General features: G+C 32.9%; 1 protein-coding gene and 1 long non-coding RNA gene across 2 annotated transcripts; one reads left to right on the plus strand and one right to left on the minus strand.

The window, feature by feature from the left end:
* Positions 1 to 420: 420 nt before the first annotated feature.
* On the minus strand, positions 421 to 2405 carry LOC143580012 (uncharacterized). Its single transcript, XR_013143572.1, has 5 exons — positions 2383 to 2405; positions 1862 to 1930; positions 1710 to 1796; positions 1526 to 1576; positions 421 to 500 (listed from the first exon to the last, which is right to left on the minus strand). It is a non-coding gene; the product is annotated as an uncharacterized LOC143580012 (long non-coding RNA).
* A 6392-nt stretch (positions 2406 to 8797) lies between these two features.
* On the plus strand, positions 8798 to 9232 carry LOC143580009 (uncharacterized). The gene has a single exon (XM_077063158.1). It carries the CDS (start codon positions 8798 to 8800, stop codon positions 9230 to 9232), a length of 435 nt encoding a protein of 144 aa, XP_076919273.1.
* The last annotated feature ends 10222 nt before the right edge of the window (positions 9233 to 19454 follow it).

Raw genomic sequence — 19454 nt, forward strand, 5'->3', positions numbered from 1 at the left:
ACCAGGTGTTCAAGTTGGGAACCAGCAAAACATCTTTCATGCATCTACAATTATATACATAAGTTTGATATTAACACATTTCTTGTATAAAATTATTAGGTTAAAAGATTCAGACCTCTGATGAAATCCTCAGCTGCCTTTTCTCGATTTGCCACTCCTTGATGATAGGTGTTTTTCCATCATCATCATGCCGTCGATGCATATTCCTTAGCCACAGTTCGTACTTCTTATCCAACTGCGTCAGGCTTAACGACTTCCCGTCTTTTCTAATGTCAATGTCTATGCCTGTTAATGAACACATATCTCAAAGGTCATTCCATTTATTATGGACTACATTACATATTTTTAAAGATCATGACACCCATCAGGTATGCATCTTTATTTCTCGCCAGATTTAGACACTTTTAGAAACAAAAATTACCAGAATCATTCTCCAGTGGTTGTTTGCTGCCCAAGTTCATCAATGCAGTGGTAAAAGGATTTTGAGGCAAAAAATCAGTCTAGAACAAGAAACAAACAAACATCATCATCATCATCATTATCATCAGCTAGATAGGAGGAATGTATGATGGAATGGTCAGGGGAAGAAAAACACATACCTCGGAAGGTGTCGGGCTAAAACCAGCATCCGTATCTAAAATCTCAACAATATGAGCTCAACTAACCGTATAATCAATTCTACAAAGTAGTGAAAAGTTTAATAATTAAAATAACTGTTGGCTTACCAATATAACATTTAACTCTCATGCACCATCTCTTTAACACTTGTGATCGGCCTGTATTTCTATGTCTCAAATCCATGAACGGAAGCCATTCCTAATTCAAAGAGAAATTTATTACACAAATCATCTTTTGGTTGCCAAGATTAATGCACTGTCCGAATCTATGCAATTGATTATCAACTCACCCAACAAGCATCTGGTAGTAGACGACCTAGCCATCTACAAGAAACATGCCTAAAACTTCCGAGTTCTTCAGGGTATTCATACCCATCTTCTTTCAAAGCATCCAAAACCATCTCAATGCTTTCTTTACCCTGTTATGTAAAAAAGAGGATATAACAAATATCTTGGTACTGGAAACTCGTATCATGTAGATTGAATGTGCATACACATGATACCTTTTGAACTGCAAGATAGACACACCTAAGGCGTGAATTTGCCTCCTCAGATGATCCTGGAATCTTGGAACGATGAAGTTCATGGCTAAATATTTTATTAAACTAATTTTGTAATGTAAAAAAAACAGACCTTGACTACTTGCCATAGTATGAATCAATTTAAAACGAACTTGTAATATGAATTCCGGAACAATGCATGCAGCTAGATTGGTAATTGCTACCTCCCCGCCAGGAACTTTAGCTAGATCATCTCCATTAACCTAATAGTGCTCGTCATTAATATTAGATTATTAAAGAATATACTTTTTAAAAACCCATGAACTATGATAAGAACAGATCAAATGCACTATCAGGTTAAATACATGCAACAAAAGTATAAAAAAATGGAGATAATAAAGTACAAACCTGAAATTTAAGAGGAATAATAGTTCTCCCTTCCTGGGAAAACTCATCACCCTGTAAATAGGCACAAACTAAGTTACGACACGGAATCTTGTATGTATTATGAATAAGGTAGTTAATTATGGTGTTAATCCTAGTAGGAATTGATATAGAAATGAATCTATTTTCGTAATCGAAGAATGCAAACCTTAATATAGGGGTAGTAAATATCCTTTAACTTGCATTGAAGTCGTCTTATGTTACTGCATCACATATTTGGCTCGAAAATCTCAACCTGTCCAAATGTTTCCACATTGATCTTAAATCATATCCAAGCCTTTAAAACTAAATAACTGTTACCTTTGTGAAACTTTCCATTGGAAATAATACAAGTTCTTCATTTGTGGGCTCTCGGAGGCCACCATAAGTCTAAATTGTGAGAAGGAATAATTAATTGAAGATAAAGCAGGCATAAAAAAGTATATGAGAAAGGAGAAAACATGTAACTGAGATCAAAATGAAACAATTACCCTCCATGATCCTTTTGAACTGGAGATCGAAGTATTGGTAAGAGCATCTCTCACAAAACCTAGCATATAAACTTTATGACCACTTTTCGTCTTCAATGAAACTTCTATACGTCTACAGTAAGGTAAACCACAAAATGAAGTTATCACAGCCTGTAGAAGTAGGTTCTTAATCATGTTAATAGGCATACCTTCCTAAATGCATAGATGCAGTAAAGCCACCATATCCAAACATGCAAAAGACAGGCTGTATAGGTTACCAGAAGGTTTAATATCAGTCATCATGAAGAGGATATATTTAAAGATGACAAATTAAACATATTTCATGCAATTTCCGCACTCCACAGTATGTACCATTAAATATGGAGGCTTGTCACACATATCGGCTTGTGTTTCGTATGCCCAGTTATAAGAAGTAGCCGTTTCCCCCCTACAGATAAAAAAAATAAATAAATAAAAACATATGCATGAACATAAGAAACAAAGAAATGCAACATTTGAGAAAATAACATCTTACCACTTCTCAATTGACATAGAGTTCATGCCCGGGCCTGTGTCACATATAGATAATTTGTCATTTGAAACTTCAACGCTGCATATGATGGATCCAGTAAGAATTAGTAGAAACCAAAATCCCAACAAATACTACAAGCAATAAAGTCGACACCATATGTCAATTGTTGTACCTTATTAACCTCGGATCATATTCATCATTAGCCCACACTGCTTGCAAGGATTTATCCTAGAGTAAAGAGCATGCCATTAATTCATTAATTTAATGTTTGATTGATACATGATGATCTTATTTACACATGGCACAATTGCTTAAACAAAGCTATGCAACACTTCGGGATTATAAACAAATTACACGTTAACCCGAAACATATTACTAATGAATAAATTAACATTTAAGCATCTCAAAACATGGATTGGTAATTATAGGTCTAACAGAGTAAGGATTAAACAATTTCTTACAATTAAATCGGCTAATGCGATTTCAAAAGTGTATTCTTCAGGCAATTTCGTTAGCAACTCTGTATCACAAGTTATTTTCCACATGTTCTATGAACAAAAAAAAAAAGAAAACATTATAGTTATATAAATTCATCTTAGTAAGGAAACCACCATATATATATATATATATATATATATATATATATATATATTGAACCCTAACCAACCTTGTAGATGGTTTCCGGTTGAGACCCATCCTGTTACAAGATCATTCATTGCATATTAGTAGTTAGAAATTAACAAATTTCAACAGATGAATGACGAAAATGAATTAAGAATGGAAAATTTGAAACATGGACGCACATCGAGTCTGAGATTGTAGATTAGGGTCGTCCGTAATCTTGTCAAGTTAAAGAAAGTTTTATATGTAAAATCTTGGTCATCAATAAACGCAAATCGGCATCCCATCTAACATCTTTCTTAGGGTTTGATGTTTGTGTTTCTCTTTCACATTGTTGTTTTGCTATGTTGGCCAGCTCCCTAACAGTAACGGACTCCTTCCCTTCAGGTATCTTCACCAATACCGCCATCCCATTTGGTAAGAGGATTTTTAGCTTGTAATTTCTCTCTGTTACTCCATCAAAATCCCACGTCCTCTCTCTCAAGATCCAGACTTCGGACCCCTCATTTGATCGCTTTTGAGGTGTTAGAAGATGACGCTTACCACCCATATCTCGAAGCTATCTAACTGCCAAATAAGGAAAGAAGAACTGTTCATATATAAGTTCAAAGAACAAGTGAACACTAATTTCTACCATGCTACTCTGATTAATTAACGAATCGACATTGCAAGCAATATGATCGTATGTAAAAACAGCATTAACTACTTAAAAATGCTAAAAAGGTAAATAGTTTCAAAGAACAAGTGAACACTGATATCGATTGATCGATCTACGACATTCACTTGATGCTGCTGCTGTAATATTTAACATAACAGTTGCGAATCAATTTGGAAGAACCGTGAAAAAGGCCCGATAAATTTGAAACCCTAACCACAAGTTCAAAGCACAATTGACATTATAACTAAACTTATGTTCATAAAAACAAGTTACTAAATCACCCGTGGTTTTAGCAAAAATATATATATATATATGTATATATTACCTGCAACTGTGAATGCAAAGAGAGTATGAAAATGAGGCTTTCTAAATAAGAAGGAAACAGCGCCCTAGGGTTTTCAAACAAAAACAGAAAAGATGATAGATAGATATATATATAGTGCAGTGGAGCGGGGAGTCATGTAATACTACACTGCAGGCTGCTAAAATGAGCTGGGTATGGATGAGTTTTAACATTAATGCACAAGATATTTTTTTTATATTTTATGCTATTAAATTAATTAATTAATTAATAAGTTGACCATATCTTTTCATTAAATATCCGTTATCTATTTGGGTATTCCTCTTTCTCTTACCATCCCTGACTATTTATTTCCTCTCACTTTTCGATTTCTTTTCAGGAACAGTGTTTTTACGTGAACGCTTACAAAAACGGTAGGGTTATTAAGGGATTTTATGTTGAGAAAGTGACCAAAGTGACTCATTACATTTCCAAACTAGACAAGCCATTTAATTCTATAATTCCCAAAATCACCCTTTTCTATTCTCTTTGATCCAACCAAATAATACTGTCACCTAGCCGATTAGATTCGCAGCCGAGCTATTTTAAACCACTCACAATCTGACACGTGTTCTTTTATACGGTCGGCCAGCCATTCTTTTCTATAGAACCGACAAATAAAAAAGCAAACATCAACTTCTTAAAAACACCGATTGAACTATATTGTCGGCCGATAAATCTATCATGGTGATATTGTCCAGGCCCGACTTTTATTCCGTGCAATCCTATTCCGTGCCACTGCACGAGGCCCAAATGTCCAAACAGGCCCAAATATTTTTCTTAAACTGAAACTCAATTTGAATAAACAGTAATAAAAAGGATAAATAGACAGTGAAATGGATCTATATATACTCTCAAATTAGGCGCGTGAGAGCCACTTCAACTTAAAGGAGAACAATAAACTGGGCCCACTTCCTCCTGACACTGTGAAGTTTAATTCACAATATCTTGATGGCATTTTTTATTATCAATTGTGGAGTTTAATTCACAATATATTGATGACATTTTTATTATCAAGTACTGATTTAGTGATTTATCATCATGATCCTATGTGTGAACTCTAACGCCCTGTTTTTAAGATTTTTTAAAGGAGGGAAAAGAAAGGAAAACTAAAGATAGTTAAAAAATAGGTGTTTTTTAGTTTTTTTTAGGATGGAAAGGAAAGAAGTAGGAGGAGTTAGGAAAGATTAAATTAATGTATTTTCCCAATAAGTTATCCTCTCAAAAATGGGATGATTACTAAGGATAACTATCTTTTAACATAGTTATCATTTCCTTTCCACTAATTTCCTTCTAACTTAAGAACACACCTAATTAAAAAAATGTCATTCCCTTCCCTTCCCTTTCTTATCCTTCCATCTCCTTTCATTTTCTTTCCTTGGTTAAAAAACTCAAGAACAAGGCGTAAATATCAAGATATAATTGAATGAGTTTAACATTTTTAGTTTAATTAAGGTATACCGAATATAATAACGTATATTATAAAATATACACTAATATATTACAAAATTATTATCATGACTAATTACAATCAGGTTTATAATCGGGCAAATAGGGTTATTTAATCGCGTGTTTAGATCGGGTAATCGAGTATATTGTGAATCACACACTCGTCCCAACCCGCAAAAAAAATTCAAAGGTTATTCCAAACGCTCCATACCCTAATGAGAGGGGTATTACACTAAGGAGGAGGCCCAAAATTTATCGCGCACGAGGCCTAACTTTTGTTTATCATTCTCAAGGACGGGCCTGATATTGTCGGCTGACAAATCTAACATACTCATAAAATAGTTTCCGAGACCAAAAAAAAGTTAAATAAAAGGTCTGTCGACCGTTTATTAAATGGTTGGATCCGACAGCGTTTAAAAGTTCGGCCCGAGTGTTTAATAAACGGTCGTTTTTATTATATTCAGTAAGTGTTTTTCAAATCTAGTCAATTTTTAAAAAAGTTGACGGGGCCGACCGAATAGAAGTACACGTGTCAGATTGTCGGTGGTTGCAAAAATGGTCGGCTGTCAATCTAGTTGGTTGGATAAAATGGCCATTTTGAAAATTTTAGAATTGGCTTGGTTAGTTTGGAAATATGGAATGGGTCAAATGACAATTTTGATCATGTTCCCATCCCCATTTACTTTTTGGTGTTATTGACTTATTGTAGTCTCAAAAGTAAAACCAAATTTACAAATTTTCCTGCCCACTCTAGTGTGTCAGCTATCAGCTCCAATCATTCCGAATGGTCCTAATTAACGGAAGTGGCAGTTAGAAAACAAACTGTGGCCTCAATCTCCGAAGTGCACTAACAGACGAAAAATGCATAGCCTTAATACAAGAGTTTAAAACGCATAACCTTAATACAGGAGTTTCAAAGGACAGTTTTAACACACCAAACCGTGATTTCAAAACACGATTTACTTTAAAATTGTGCCACTCCATAGTTTAAGGCCACAGTTTGCTTATTCAAATCATGTGGAGTTGTCACACCACTGGATACTTGGCAAAACTATAAAAATATATCAATAAACCTACCCATGCCAATATGCCATGGTTTGAGACCACGGTTACACCAAAAGTGAAAGACCAAATAAGAGCATACCATTCTCTTAATATCACTATTCATGTCGGAAGTAGGCAGTACTCTGGGTAATATCACTATTCATGTCGGGAGTAGGCAGTACTCTGGGTACAGGAACTTTATAGGCATTGAAATTGGCTCTGTTTGCGAAATGAAGATGGAAGTCCAAGTTCAATAATACAAATCTTTGGGTATAGGTTGTTTGTGGAAGAACATAATGAGTATAGAAACCGATCTGGCTGAGCTCTTAATTGGCATTAAAGGCTGCATAATATAAAAGGAGTTGTGGGGTGGCTATTGTCCATCATGCGTGATAGATATGCGTATAAGAGTAAAGACAGTATACGAATGCATATAGGTTTAAAGGAGAAAGGATTATTGAATAAACTCAGTACATTGAATAAGCTCAGTACGTAATTCATTACATTAAATATGTTTAAATACACAAATGAAGGCCGTTTGACCATCAGTCGCAAATGCCCGATAACCTTAACCACCGAAACTGTAAATGAGCGCTCAAACGGTCTTTCTAGTAAAACTTAATATAAGATCTTAATACTAATAATAATGTATAATAGTAATAACATTAATTGCATAAAGTCAAGTTTAATTATAATCAACATCATTCCCAAAACTTGACGTTAGAGGACATTTTTGGCTAGGAGTTATTGAGCTTCTTCAGTTGTTTTCACAATTGGCTTGAAATAAAAACGAAATGTCGTTTTCCAAATTTCCTTGTGACTTCACGATTACCGAGCGTGTACAGTGCATAATTGGCCTCTGTGTTTCAGTAAAGATCTTCCACACAATGAGTTCCTGTACCATACATGTTACTTTTCACTTATATGCATCTTGTAATTCTACTTCAACACTCTTAACCATATTCCCAGCAATCAAACCCCACAGATTGTAATTGTTGGTTAATCATCGATCATGTTAAAGTTCCGTTAAATATTTCGTTAGTTATTATAGAATAGATAAACTTTGTTAGAATGTTCAGTTAACAAAGTTAGGGTACAAAGTGTAATTCGTTAATAATTGATGTATATTGTTGTAATTAGTTATAAGATAAACGACGGGTTGCGTTGTATTAACGAACCGTCGCGACCTTCGCCGGAATAACCGTCGGTGGGTATAAATACCTCCGACACCATCGCTTGTAATCATCCGTTTCATTACAAATCAATAATACAGAGATTCGTTTATTATAATTGTTGTTATTTACGTATTATTGTTCGTTTAATCGATCCCATGGCCCTCAATTGGTATCAGAGCCAGGTTCTAAAAAAACCCCAAATTCGGAACCCTAATATTTCCAGGGAAGAAGACGGAAAAAGTACCTGTTGAAAGATCGGCGATAGATATTTCCAGCAATAGCCAAGGAGAATTTGATTTTATTAAGAACCACCGGCGTGACTTGTGGTAATCGGAAAAGTCAGTACGGTGTGGAAAGTCAGTGTGATTTTGGGAGACGGTCATCTCATTCACCGAAGTTAAGATTGAATAATTAATAAACAATTTTTAATTTAATTATTAAATAAAAAAGGTATTCAAGATATTTATGATTTTTCTAAAATAATAATATAGAAACTTGAATAAAATCGAACCTATGTGATTCGAATAGCAAGACTCCGAACCTTCGTGATTCGTTGAGAATAAGTGGCTCCGAACCTTCGTGATTCATAGAGCAAGAGTAAGACCTGTGTGGCAATCTAAGTCCTATGTGGCAATAAGACCTGTGTGGCAATCTAAGTCCTGTGTGGCAATAAGACTTGTGTGGCAAACAAAGACCTGTGTGGCAAATAAATCCTGTGTGGTAAGAGCAAAAACCTGTGTGGTTCAATCGAGTAAGAAGTAAATATGTCTAGCAAAGAAGATTCATCAAGTGGATCAACAAAAATTCGTGAGCAAGGGAATATATCTCTTCAATGTCTAAAATTGACCGAGTCAAACTATACGACATGGGCAGTATTGATGGAGACAATCTTAAAGGCTTATGGTATTTGAGAAGCGGTAAGCTCAGAAGAAGAAGTTGATGAAAAGAAGGCATATACGACCAAGGCAATGATCCTACAAACGTTGCCGGAAGATATTTTGATGCAAGTGGCACAACACCCGACAACAAAAGAAGTGTGGGAGGCGATAAAAGTTCGACACCTAGGAGTGGATCTAGTTCAGAAAGCACGTCTACAGACATTAAGGAGCGAGTTAGAGAAGTTAAAGATGAAAGAAAATGAGACCGTGAGTGCTTTCTCTGGAAAATTGGGAAGCATAAAAGCCAAATTTAAAAGTTTTGGTTCCAATCTCAAGGATAAGATAATTGTAAGGAAATTGCTCAATTCAGTTCCAAAGAAATTTCTACCAATCGTGGCATCTATCGAGCAACATTTGGAAATTGACAAAATGCCATTTGAAGAAGCGGTAGGAAGAATAATAGCTTTGAAGAACGCCTTAAAAGTCAAGATGAACCAGAAGACGATAACGAAAGAAAGCTTTTGATGGCTAGTAATCATCTTAAGAACTAGCGTCGTGGGAAAGGTCGTGGTAATAGAAGCCAAGACAAAGATCAAGGAAGAGAACCTTTCAAAAAAGAAAGAAGACGTGGAAATGCGAGTCGCGGAAAAAAAGACAAAAGTGATCTAAAGTGCTATGAATGTAATGAATATGGTCACTTCGCATATGAATGCCCAAAGTGGAAAAACAAAGAAAAAGAAGATCTAGAGGCTCATCTCATACATAGTTTAACTACAGTACTATGAAGACAAAACAAGCCGTGTTGAAGATCGAGATTAAGGGGGTGATTGTTGGTTAATCATCGATCTCGTTAAAGTTCCGTTAAATATTTCGTTAGTTATTATAGAATAGGTAAACTTTGTTAGAATGTTCAGTTAACAAAGATAGGATACAAAGTGTAATTAGTTAATAGTTGATGTATATTGTTGTAATTAGTTATAAGATAAACGACGGGTTGTGTGGTATTAACGAACCGTCGCGACCTTTGGCGGAATAACCGTCGGTGGGTATAAATACCTCCGACCGCCATCACTTGTAATCATCCGTTTCATTACAAATCAATAATACAATGATTCGTTTATTATATTTGTTGTTATTTACGTATTATTGTTCGTTTAATCGATCCCATGGCCCTCAGTAATCAGACACATTTTTGTACCCACCTTCGACTTACACCTATAAATAAAGTTCATAAATATCAAAGAAGTACTTCTCCATTTGCCATTTTAGGGGCAATGGTTTTGAGTTTTAAGGAATTAATAAAAGTATAAAAACCATTCAATCATTTCGTTAAAAAACTTCTGCTTTCAAAACTGATATGTTTTTGTAAACAAAATTCAAGTCTACCATTTTATTAAAAAGTTCAAGCAATCATCGAAAAAATTCAAAAGAAACTGACTGCAGTAGTGTGTCTCAGTCGCATGTGTTAAATATCATTTTCAATGGCTATGTTAAGAGTTTCAAAGTAATCTTCCAACTAGTCATTCTTTTTCTCTATGTATGTCGAATAGACGTTTCCTTTGTTCCTTGTTCCGATTCCTTCAGCATATGCAATGTCCATATTGGTCTTCTATAATGTCATGATCAAACATAGCAATTAAGTGACATTATTCTCCTTCGAGTTAAGGTTGTAGCTATTGGTAATTTCCATATTACTAGGTCGTCACGTGCAATGTCAAATGGAATTCATTAATGTTGTAATGGGTTTATAAGGTTACAATTGGGATTTTATATTTGGTAATTACTTGTTGGCAAAGTTTGGGTCACCCTATAAATACATAACCACGTTTAGGGTTATGAAAGAGTGAGAGGGATTATTGTATTCAAGTTTTGTGCTAGTTAATTTCTTGATTATAATAATACGTTAGTTTACCCTAAATATCGTGTGCTTGACTAGCCTTGTAGTAGTAATTTCTCATTACGATCGAGATTTAGTGCAAAAAAAAAAACACACTAATTCGATAAGCTCTATCAAACAAATTTAGTTTAATTTCGCCTATACCTCTTATAAAAAAAATAACACACCAAAGATCATTCCAAGTTCTGTCATCACTACCAGTAACGATGTATTTGTCATCGGTTTGTCGTTGTTGGTAATCTGTCCCAACATTCATTATTTAACAAACCAATGCGCCAGATTCACCGTGATCTTTGATGACACATTTATCAGATGTCCTTGAAAACCATTGTAACAACATTTTTTTATTTTAGCCCTTAGATTCTTTCTCATTTCTGTATCTGTATGATTGTTGTATATTCCCTATGGTCCTTGGATTTTTATAGTGCATCAACAAGTGTGTGGCTCTAATATTAGATTGTTGGATATGAAGATGGTGAAAGAAATGTGTATAACAATAAGAGAGTATACTATGGATACAAGTTTAAACGAGAAACGATTATTGAATAAACTTGGTATGCAATTCATTACATTAACTATGTTCAACACACAAAAATGTAAGCGATTTGATCATTAACTGTAAATGGCCGTAACCTTAACCACCGTAACTGTAAAAGGACTATTTAAACAGTCATCCTAATATAAGTTCTTGATACAAATTATAATGCATAATAACAACACTGTATACTTGGGCTGATCAAATACCGCTTTGTGAACTATTTCCTTCTCTTTTTATGTTTGAAGTTGACAAAAAATACATGGTTAAGGACTTACTTATTAAACAAAAGTCATTTATCGTATTGTTGAAATTAGAGTAGAATCCCTTCAGCTACTAATGGCAACGGTGTTCTTCGCTCCATAGCCGAATCTATTAGCATACCATAAAGACAATGACAAAACTTGAAATAACACAACTGATTCATTGAATAAACTGTTTATTCGTAGACAATGTGTAATCAATAGACTAATAATAATGGAACATTTGTAATTAACAAGAAACTAATTGACCATGATTTTAATGAAAATGATAGTTTGGTCTTGTATGCTTTTCTAAAGTCAAAATGAGTTATTAGTAAGATATAGTTGGTATTTATTACTAGTTAATTCAAAGTTACAAATAATTTTTTAGGATTTGTTTTTATGAATTTATTTTTTTAATTAAAAGTATTATTAACCACATATCATTTTAACCGAATGCTAGAATATCTTTATTTATATTTCGTCAAATGTGTCAAATAGCATATTCATGTATAGCCTACACAGATTCATGTATCGCTTGCATAAATTAATGTATAGTGTTTGCGGTATCACGAGTTGAGTATGTGAAAATGCTACATATGTAGGTTATTAGTATGCTTTGTCATTTGTTATATTTACTTTTATGTGTAATATATTCAAATAGTGTATATATAACACAGAGGTTAACAGAGTCATTATTGTTGGTTGTTAACAGCTTTTGTTAGTTATGTTTAATACTATAACCTAAACTATAGATCGTACATTACATTAACATATGTTATTTGTATTATTAATCCCATGCACTATCATATGTAATCATACTAGATAAGTTAGGTTATGAACATTAAGGTCAAACAAGGTTACAATTGATGGTTAGTGATAACCGTTTAAGATTTTTATTTAACTATCAATCTTCATATATTAATATCATTAGATTGTTTCCGTGAGAGGCACCAGGTTATAAGAAATTTATACTCCTTTATCCATTTTAAGAAGTGTTTGTTCGTACATAGTCCATCAACTATGTGTTGCGGGGTATCAATAATAATGGTATCAGAGTAATACAATCTAAAGAAAGATCCTAGGGCTAATTAATCACGAATCATTCACTATCAATTCGTTAGAAATGAAGAAAGGAAAATGAATAAAGATGATAAATTGTTACTATTACTATGTTCAAGGTCATCTTATATCATACTACAAGTTATAGGAGCGTGATGAAGCCGCTTCCCTAATTCGAGAAATAAGGGGCGTGGCCACAGAAGATCAGACCACATTCGATAACTCAGATATCTAAATTGTTGTTGGTAAAAATTCAGGAAAATGAAACAATGTACGTCTGGTATGTTAATTTCAAGCACAAAATTCCTTTCACTATAACCAAATCCCATTTCACTAAATTGAAACTTTTTTGTGGTTTGGAAACATGCAGAGAACAATTTCTTTTTGTAAAGGGTGTAGTGTCACACCCCAACCTACGAAGGAAATACCGGGGCGTGAACTGATTGTTCACAACTCTCAATGTACTATTATGCAACATTATAAATTTCAATATCTATTAATAAATTTCAATTAAAACTAATACTCATTACGATATCCAAACAAAACAAATAATGCATTTAACAAGTAAAAACCATAAAACAATTGTCTCATTTAAATTCTCTATCTTTATTCCTTATGTAATCTTCCAAACTTGGAATATATCACATCACACGATGACCTGCATATGCGTTGAAAATAAAGTAGATTTGTCAACACAAGGTTATGTGAGTTTCACACTAGTTTTGATGTATATATATAATAGATAATAAAAGCGCAACAAAGTCAAATGAGTTAAGCAATTCAACCAATGAGTAAATAAATGAGCTGTCGAAAAGCACAAAGCTATTACGACTGTCGTATGATCATACTATTATGAGATTATATTGGACCTCTCCGAATGCGGTTCACGTAAAGCAAATAAGCACATAACAAATAAGGTACAAATAGTTAAGCACAAGTGACAATAGTTGCAGTTTGTGTATCAAATAGTAGGGAAATAAATATTAAACGCATATGTCCCCAAAACAGTATAAAATGAGTTTTAAAAGTGGAGGTAGATGATTCGCAGTGACCAGCAAGGGAATTAGTGGGAAAAGTTGAATCGGTTGCATTGATGTTTTGAATTTGGGTCACTATCCTAGGGATTGCAGCAGCTATCTCTTTGGCGATACATGTGGCCATACGGTGGTCATGAGAACCAGACGATTGATGTCGAGGATGATGGTGGTTTCTTAGATGAGACATTCTACGAGCACCAAAAATAAAGATTTATAAGATGAATGATAAGTTAAGGAAAACATTAGAATAATAAAATTTTTAATTATGAAAATATTATAATAGCGTTGTGTGACATTTGTCAATTTTCGTATTCGTATTTGTATTCGTTAAGCCGACCAGTTTAGTCGTTTCAATGCATTTGTTTTTATGAGATTGATCAAGTTATATCAATTTCAATGATTTAAAGTTTGTATCCGTTCATTATCTATTCGTATCATTCAATCTACGAATCTCCGAGCCTTAAACGTTAATATAATAATCAAGTTCAAACCATATGTGTGTAAAGCGTAAACAATCCAAAGATAATAAAATATATCAAGATTGATTAAGTAATATATAATTATAAAGTTCAAGGTTCAATATGTAAATAAAGTGTAAAAACAAAATATAAGGTTATCCAAAGTTAGGGGGCCAAAGTGTAAGGTATTTAAAATAATAATAACAATCCAACAGCCCAGCCCCCTTCTTCCCGTTTGGTTTTCCGACCAAAGGTCCGACCATCGGATTTCCGGCGCCAGCGACCCTAAAAATACTATTTAACCTCAGTGTTAACCCGTTAATCACCCCAAATGACGTCTCCACAACTCCGAAACTTGATTATGTAATTTATTTCGTCATTTATAACCTAATTAATACTAATTAAGCTTCACCCGCCGAATTTTAATCGAAATAATAATAACACGAATTAAAGACGAATTGATCCAATTGACACTATAAAAAGGACCCTAATCATCGTCCAAACGTTCCGTAAACATTAAATTACACAAACATATTATCCACAGCATTCAATCCGTTCATCAAGTTTCATTCTGGCCGTTGTCATCAAACTGTAACCTTTAAAGGTAATTGTTATATGAAATCATATTAGTTTCAAGCATATAATAAAACCCCTAACATAACTCGAAAAAACCTGGAACAGATTAAACGAATTGAACATCTAGGGTTTAGAGGAAGAAAATGAAGTTTAAAGTTAGTTTATAATAATTAATATTCATCTTATAACACAAAAGTTAGATTGGTCCAGTGGTTAAGTATGTTTGCTGTGGTCATGAAGACTCGTGTTCAAACCCGGGTCACTGCAGATCCTTTTTTTTTTTTTGTTTTTACAAAGCATTGTGATAGTTCTAATAAATCAAATTTAGATTTTTAAACCATTATAAATTAAATAATATTATTTTATGTTAAATAAAAATTGTTTTAGATTATTTTGAACCTTTACAATAAAAAACCCAAACTTTTACAAACCCTAAACATCGTTAAAACTCGCAAAATAAATATATAAATATATATATCGGTGTTATCGTCGTGAAATTTATAAGTTCTAAAAGAAAATAATTATACTAAAACAAATAAACATACCAGTAACGCTAAAATTTCGGAAACACTATTATATTCATCTTATAAGTAATATTATAATAATAACTTGTTAAAAACCCGATAGACCAAATTATTAAAATACTTTAAAGTGTGTAAAGGTATATATATAAACAATAATGCATGAACTTTAAAACCAACATTTTATTCCCATTAAATTAATTAGTAATTCTCGTATTCTTATTATTTTAGCTTGTGAGATTCGATCGTTCGGTTTCATATAACGCACTTCCTTTTTCGTTTCCAAGTTGTCATTCCAATTTCAAATGTGAGTTTCTCAAACCCCATTTTTACTTTTTATTACTTTTGGGGTAGCATATGTATCCTACAAAACCCAATTGCTTACGATTTTGCTTACAAACTACAATTCATTACATGGTCTTGTGTGCTTACTTGTTATTTGCTCATGGATTACTTCAATATAGTATGATCATATGCCCCCCCCCCCCTTTGCACTCAAGACCTTGTTGTTATGAGTGTAAACGAGCCTCATTATTCGAGTGTGTGGGTGCACAATCCCAATTGGAAATGACCTTATTTGTTTTTCACGAGTTTTAATGGAATTGTAGATTTTTATATACTTATATCAAACTTGTGTGAAATCACCAACTATTAAGTTAGTTGACATTATTTTATACATATGTTACTAGTATGCTTATTAGAGGATGAAACAAGAGAAGACACTAGACATAGGATTATCAATAATAAAGTGTTTGACTTGTTTATTTCCTTGTAATTTTTCTTATTTACAAAAGTACTTGTTATTTGAATCATCAATGAAATAATGATAATATTGTCACTTAATAGTGTCACATGTGTTTTGCGTCATAAAGATTAAAAAAGTAAAAGATTATAAGATGAGGGGGGTACATTGCGTAAATAATTATTAGATGATGTAGTGAATATGATTAATCTGTGATGACGAAACAAGGAGATAAGGCAGTTTAAAATTTAGATTTTTATTTAATTAAGTTAACTTTACAATAAACTAACGATATATATTTGTGGATGTTGGCCTCCCATGAGCTTTCAATGGCAATTTGAATAGTCCAACAAAACTAATGAATAAAAACAACTGAGTTGGACATCCCATGAGCGTTACATGGCATTTTGATTGTCCCAACTAATTAACGAATTAACAATACAATAGAGTTTGTCGGCCCGATGAACGTTACATGGCGTTTTAACCGACCAAACTAAATAACGAACAAACGAGAGAAATATGAGTAGTTGGAGCATCCCGTGAACCACCACATATGATGAACTCCAACAAAAAAAAACGTAAAACAAACTGAGAAATGGATAGTATGAGTGCTCATAGGTTCCATGGATTTTTCACCCAACTAACCATTTAAATAACAAAACACAATAATTGGAAAAACCGAGTTTAGCCACGAATCACCGTGAATTCGGTTTAAAATCAACCTAAGGTGTTGGTCGTATGACAGTTGTGTTCCTCTTTGGCCGAGAGGAACTTGTCACACTACCTAGCCTTAAGATGAAGGAGTAAAAACAAAAGTAGGGAATTCTTAAGGAATTCCCCAAAATTAAAAAGCCAATCTAATTATGAAAAGTTTTCTTTGAATGTTGAGGCCTAGTCTCGGAGTTGTGTGTGTATACATAACAATACAATAAATAGTAAATAAATTTTAATTACTTAATTACCTAAGAAAGCTGTAAACAATTAATTCGAACACATAAGGCAAACAGATAAGCACGTATAGGGCTCCTAAACATGTTACTATGGCACCACAAACGTCCTATCTTAAACATTCGGCTCTGATACCATTTTGTCACACCCCAACCAATGGCGGAAATGCCGGGGCGTGAACTGATTGTCCACAGCTCTCAAGGTACTATCATGTAACATTATAAATTTCAAATAAAATAAATATTCATTACAATATCCAAAAAAAAAACAAATAATGTATCAAACAGGTAAAAACCATAAAACAATTGTCTCGTTTAAATTCTCTACCTTTATTCCTTATGTGATCTTACAAACTTGAACTATATCACATCACACGATGACCTGCATATGCGTTGAAAATAAACTAGATTTGTCAACACAAGATTGAGTGATTAGCACAACAGTTTTGATGTATATATATATAATAGATAACAAATGCACAACAAAGTCAACTGAGTTAAGCAATTCAACCAATGAGTAAACAAATGAGCTGTCGAAAAACACAAAGCTATTACGACTGTCGTATGATCATACTATTATGAGATTATGTTGGACCTCTCCGAATGCGGTTCACGTAAAGCAAATAAGCACATAACAAGTAAGGTACAAATCATTAAGCACAAGTAACAATAGTTGCAGTTTGTGTATTAAATAAGAGGGAAATAAATATTAAACATACATGTCTCCAAAACAGTATAAAATGAGTTTTAAAAGGGGGAATGTGGTACTCACCTCAATAGACGAACAAGGGAAAAAGATAACAATAAGAATGACGATTCGCGAAAATCACACGTTGACGATAAAGCTTAATAAGGAAAATAGAATATGGATACGCAAAGTAAATGTAATAGATCGATTAAGAAAACTCGATAATTAGAATTATTATTAAGTCGTATTATATTCTTTTTTATCATGATTAATATAATATTTTATTTTATATAAAGATATTATATGAGAAATTGTTAGTTTGTTAAATTATATATAAAGTATATTATAATATTATATAAGTAAAACACATCTTTATAAAATATATTATTAGTTTATTAATCCGTTTAAAAGTATATTATATTATTTAATATAATATACAAAAATATTATATGAATAAAATACATCTTCAAAAACTATAATTTTGTTAAAGTATATAAATATATATAAAGTTTGCCTTTTGTATATATATGTGTATATATATATATATATATATATATATATATTAAACCAAAAATATTAGTTTACGTGATATTATATATACGTATATATACATATATGTATAACTAATTACACATATACGTACATACACAGACAAGAGACACGAGAAACACAAGTATTATAGTCGGCTCTTAATAAAATAGTTAATTTAATAATTATTATTATTATATTAAATAAAGTGGTTTAAAATGATTTATTACCAAAAATAATCCAAAAAACGGGTGTGTGGGGGTCGAACCCGCGACCTACCACTCCACAACCAAGGTACCAACCAACTGGGCTAAGCAGTTCTTGCGACAAAGATTAGAAACAATTTATTATAAGCAAACACGACCAACCAGAAAACAAGACCAAACCCTAACAACATCGATCGGTTAATCCGATTGATGTTGTTGTAATCAATGATGGGGCTTTTGCTTCATACACAAAAACGATCACAATACAATACACAATTACCTCAATTAACGAGCTGTGATATGTTGATTATGAAACACAGGAGCTGACGATGAGAAGTAACGAACGGACCAATGAATGGTTATGATTGATCAATTAAATAGAGGATTAATGTCAGCTAGGGTTTGATGATCGTCTCTGATAAATTAATTGGATTAATAACAACGATTTCATGTATAACAAGCTCATAATGATGTCGGCTACGTATATACGGAAGAACAAATCAATACATTTTTATTAACATGTTTATATTGTTTAATATGCCGAAATTAACATAATTATACGATTTCCAAGATCAATTACAACTTACAAACAAAAATTAAGGTCCAAGTAAACAATTCTTGAATTCGGGTTCAAGAAAACAAATGTGGATACGGGCTTGGGTATATGATATCCAGTTAGGTTATATGGTTTAAAATAATAAGTTACAGTTTGGATCATGGAGTTTGAGTATGGGCACAAAGGAGATAAACTTGCATTTTGGGTTAAATGTGTACAAACTCAAAAGATATAATTTATAAATAATTAAATATTAATAAAATAATCAATTTAATTTGAGAACGACAATATATTTAATAAAATAACCCGAAGATTGAACCGAGTCGGGTAAAAGTATAAGTTCGAAAACCCGAGTTGTTACAGTCTCCCCTACTTTAGGAAATTTCGTCCCGAAATTAACGAATATTATAACAACATCATGAAATAAAAATACATAATACAGAGCTTTAGATAGTTGAAGTAACGCTCCAAATGAAAATCCGATAAGATCACTTATATATAGAATGTACCAGCGGCGTATCTCAACTACTTTCGGTTCTTCATTATGACACACAATTATTCGGATTATGATTTCCATGCGAGGAATTTGGTAATTACGTTTGCATCCATAATTACTTAGATCGTCGGATGGTCCACATAACTCGTCCCATTGTGTGGGTTACAAAACATTTGAGTAAAACATGATTTTGAGGAAAACAAAAATTATAAGGAGTTTTAATTAGAAAATCATCAATGTATAAAACTATTCCAAA

This window comes from Bidens hawaiensis, unplaced genomic scaffold (assembly GCF_021521415.1).
Source record: "Bidens hawaiensis isolate Kalapana, Puna unplaced genomic scaffold, B.hawaiensis_p1.1 tig00030199_1, whole genome shotgun sequence".
Classification (NCBI taxonomy): Eukaryota; Viridiplantae; Streptophyta; class Magnoliopsida; order Asterales; family Asteraceae; genus Bidens; species Bidens hawaiensis.

What these genes read in the sequence shown, in the direction of transcription:
- LOC143580009 (XM_077063158.1), top strand. Translation starts at nt 8,798, where the DNA reads ATGATCCTACAAACGTTGCCGGAAGATATTTTGATGCAAGTGGCACAA.